This window comes from Ceratina calcarata, unplaced genomic scaffold (genome assembly GCF_001652005.2).
Source record: "Ceratina calcarata isolate Rehan_Ccalc_2016 unplaced genomic scaffold, ASM165200v1 scaffold1533, whole genome shotgun sequence".
In the NCBI taxonomy this organism is placed as follows: Eukaryota; Metazoa; Arthropoda; class Insecta; order Hymenoptera; family Apidae; genus Ceratina; species Ceratina calcarata.
In genome coordinates this window covers 714-3,145 of record NW_017136562.1, presented here as the reverse complement: position 1 = coordinate 3,145, position 2,432 = coordinate 714, and the positions used below count along the sequence as shown (strand labels likewise).

At 33.8% G+C, this 2,432-nt stretch overlaps 1 protein-coding gene across 1 annotated transcript; it reads left to right on the top strand.

Annotated features, from left to right (window-relative positions):
* Positions 1 to 97: 97 nt before the first annotated feature.
* LOC108632313 (N(G),N(G)-dimethylarginine dimethylaminohydrolase 1-like) lies at positions 98 to 1,535 on the top strand. Its single transcript, XM_018036804.2, has 3 exons — positions 98 to 142; positions 209 to 289; positions 365 to 1,535. The coding sequence occupies exons 1-3, from the start codon at positions 98 to 100 to the stop codon at positions 617 to 619; spliced, it is 381 nt and encodes a 126-aa protein (XP_017892293.2). The 3' UTR covers positions 620 to 1,535.
* The last annotated feature ends 897 nt before the right edge of the window (positions 1,536 to 2,432 follow it).

Sequence of the window (2,432 nt, the reverse complement as noted above, 5' to 3'; positions counted from 1 at the left end):
TGTTTCCTGAACTTTTAATAGATTATCATGGTATTTTATTAACCACCGAGAATAGTTTGCTTGATTAAACATAAAAAATAAGTTGGCCATTTTCGGAATGACTTCTTTAAAAAGTTCGAAATCACCGATGCGGATGCTGCGAGTAAATATTAGGTAGTAGTCGACAAAATTAATATACATAGCGTAATACTGCGGCGTTTTTCCGAAGTCTCTAAAAGCGTTAGTTACAATGGCTGGTCCAGATATTATTTGCGTAGGTGCTGGGAAAGAGTCTCAAGAAGTTCTAAAGGTATCAAAACATTTTTATTACATATAAATAAATATATAATATTTGTTTATTAATTTACATATGTTTGCGTTGTAGAGAATAGAAAGAGAAGCAACGTACACTTACCAAACGTTAACCGTGCCTGAGGACGACGCAGCCAACGTGCTCTACGTGAAAGGTACCCTGATTCATCGATCAGAAGAGGAGATCCCACAGTCTAGCAAAGTTTTCGCAGAGAAAATCGAATTTCCTACCAGATCTTTGTGCATGTCCGAATTAGCGAAAGTCAGTTCTGGCCTGACTTCTTGTTGCTTGTTGGTGCGTAGACCGCGACATATTCGCAATATTTAAATCAGCAGATGGCGTGACTAGCAAGATTAAATTGCCAGAATCGTGAAAAGAACAGTTCAAGTATTTCTGTTTAGAAATATTATCGAGATGCTGTGGAAGAAACTGTAACATTGCAAATAATGCAATTCTTTATTCGAGTCTCTTATTTCGGGTTAAGGAATACAGCTTGAAATACGAGACTCAAATTGTCTCTTGCGAACTGAGACTGTGCACTGATATTCATAAATTAAGGCTTTAAAGTGACTCGTATTTAAATCGAGTCTCTTAAGCCATTAATCTTCATCTTCTATCTGTAGATTATTATTAGACTGCGGATCTTCATATAAACTAAGATTTATAATACAAGTTTAAAAGACCTGTTTCAGATGAGCATTTATTTAATCGTTTAAGCATTGAAATGTGCATTTAGCTTTGGATATTCTGTACTGTCTTATACATTACATGCTGCATTTATCATTTGTGCACATTGCATTTTCATATAATTGTATAAAATCCGCTGTCTAATTATCAAATGAAAAGTTTAAGTATTTCTAATTGCTGTGCAAGAATCTATCACATTGCACAGTCTGCAGTTGTTTACTCGAGTCGCTTATTTCGGGTTCAGGAATACAGCTTGAAATATGAGACTCAAATTGTCTCTTATGAGCAGAGCAATAAGGCAAGAGTGACTCGTATTAATGTTAAATTCGAGACTCTCAAGTAACTATTCTGGTTTCGAATCCCATTTTTTGGTAATTTTTTAAGATAATTAATCTTTAGATCGCCAAAAAGCCGAATTATCGACTTTATACTCTATTTCACGAGTGACTAGGAGTCGACACGGTTCAGTTTTTGGCATTAGTGAGGAAAACAGTTGAATCCAGAGTGGGACTTAAAAGCTACAAAGAGGAAGCTTGCAACCCCTGGTCTGAATNAAGCAATTGTCAGTATTCCGATACCTTCGAATGCATTTGCTACTAGTCTATAAAACGTGTTCACCTATTCGATTAACACTCATCTAGAATTCAATTATAGTGACTCCTACATTAATATTTTGACACGTCTCAAAACGGAATAACTTTTTTAATATTCGACCAAACAACTTAATGTTAAATAGGCTCTCAAAATATTTAAATTAAGAAGTTTTCTAATCAATAATTCAAGGAAAGATAAGTTTAGTATTAAAGAGTCCTATTTTTAAGAGGAGACTTGAATTTCTCTTAAAAAGCACTAATTTTGAGAAGGGGTTTTAAAAGAATTAGGGGGGCAGGCGAAATTTTTAATGCTTATGGCCCCCATTCGTCTTAATCCGCCGCTGCGAGTCCATATTCTGGTGTTACCAAGTTTTTTTATGAGACGATGTGTAAAGGTCAATGAAGGTCAACTTGAATTTAAGTGGAACGAAGTATATTGTGGATTTATGAAGAGTTATACGCATGTACAAAGTGTCATCAAAATTTATTAACATTACTAGGAGATATAAGTAACTAGAAATTTCAAAAATCGCAGTTTTCACGACTTCCAGTGCGCAACTTAAAAACACTGAAGAATTTTTGTGTAACTTTCTTATACATTCACCGACTTTGATGAAATTTTACACATGCATATAACTTACATCTCCAAATGGTTCGAAATTTTTATTGGAGACCTTAATAAAAAAGCTAAAAACCATACCTCTTTTTTTTAGATTCTGGTGATTTTCAATTTTTTGTTACATGTAGTAAATTAAGTCTCTTATCCCAAAGAAACTCAAATTGTTTAACCCAATATTAAAAACAGTTATTCTATTTTGAAATGTCTGTTAATATTAATAAGCGTCACTGTATATGCTAAA

What these genes read in the sequence shown, in the direction of transcription:
- LOC108632313 (XM_018036804.2), top strand. Translation starts at nt 98, where the DNA reads ATGACTTCTTTAAAAAGTTCGAAATCACCGATGCGGATGCTGCGA. An exon ending in CACCGATGCGGATGCTGCGA is followed by an intron (nt 143 to 208) that starts GTAAATATTAGG and finishes GTTTTTCCGAAG; the next exon opens with TCTCTAAAAGCGTTAGTTAC. An exon ending in AGTCTCAAGAAGTTCTAAAG is followed by an intron (nt 290 to 364) that starts GTATCAAAACAT and finishes TTTGCGTTGTAG; the next exon opens with AGAATAGAAAGAGAAGCAAC.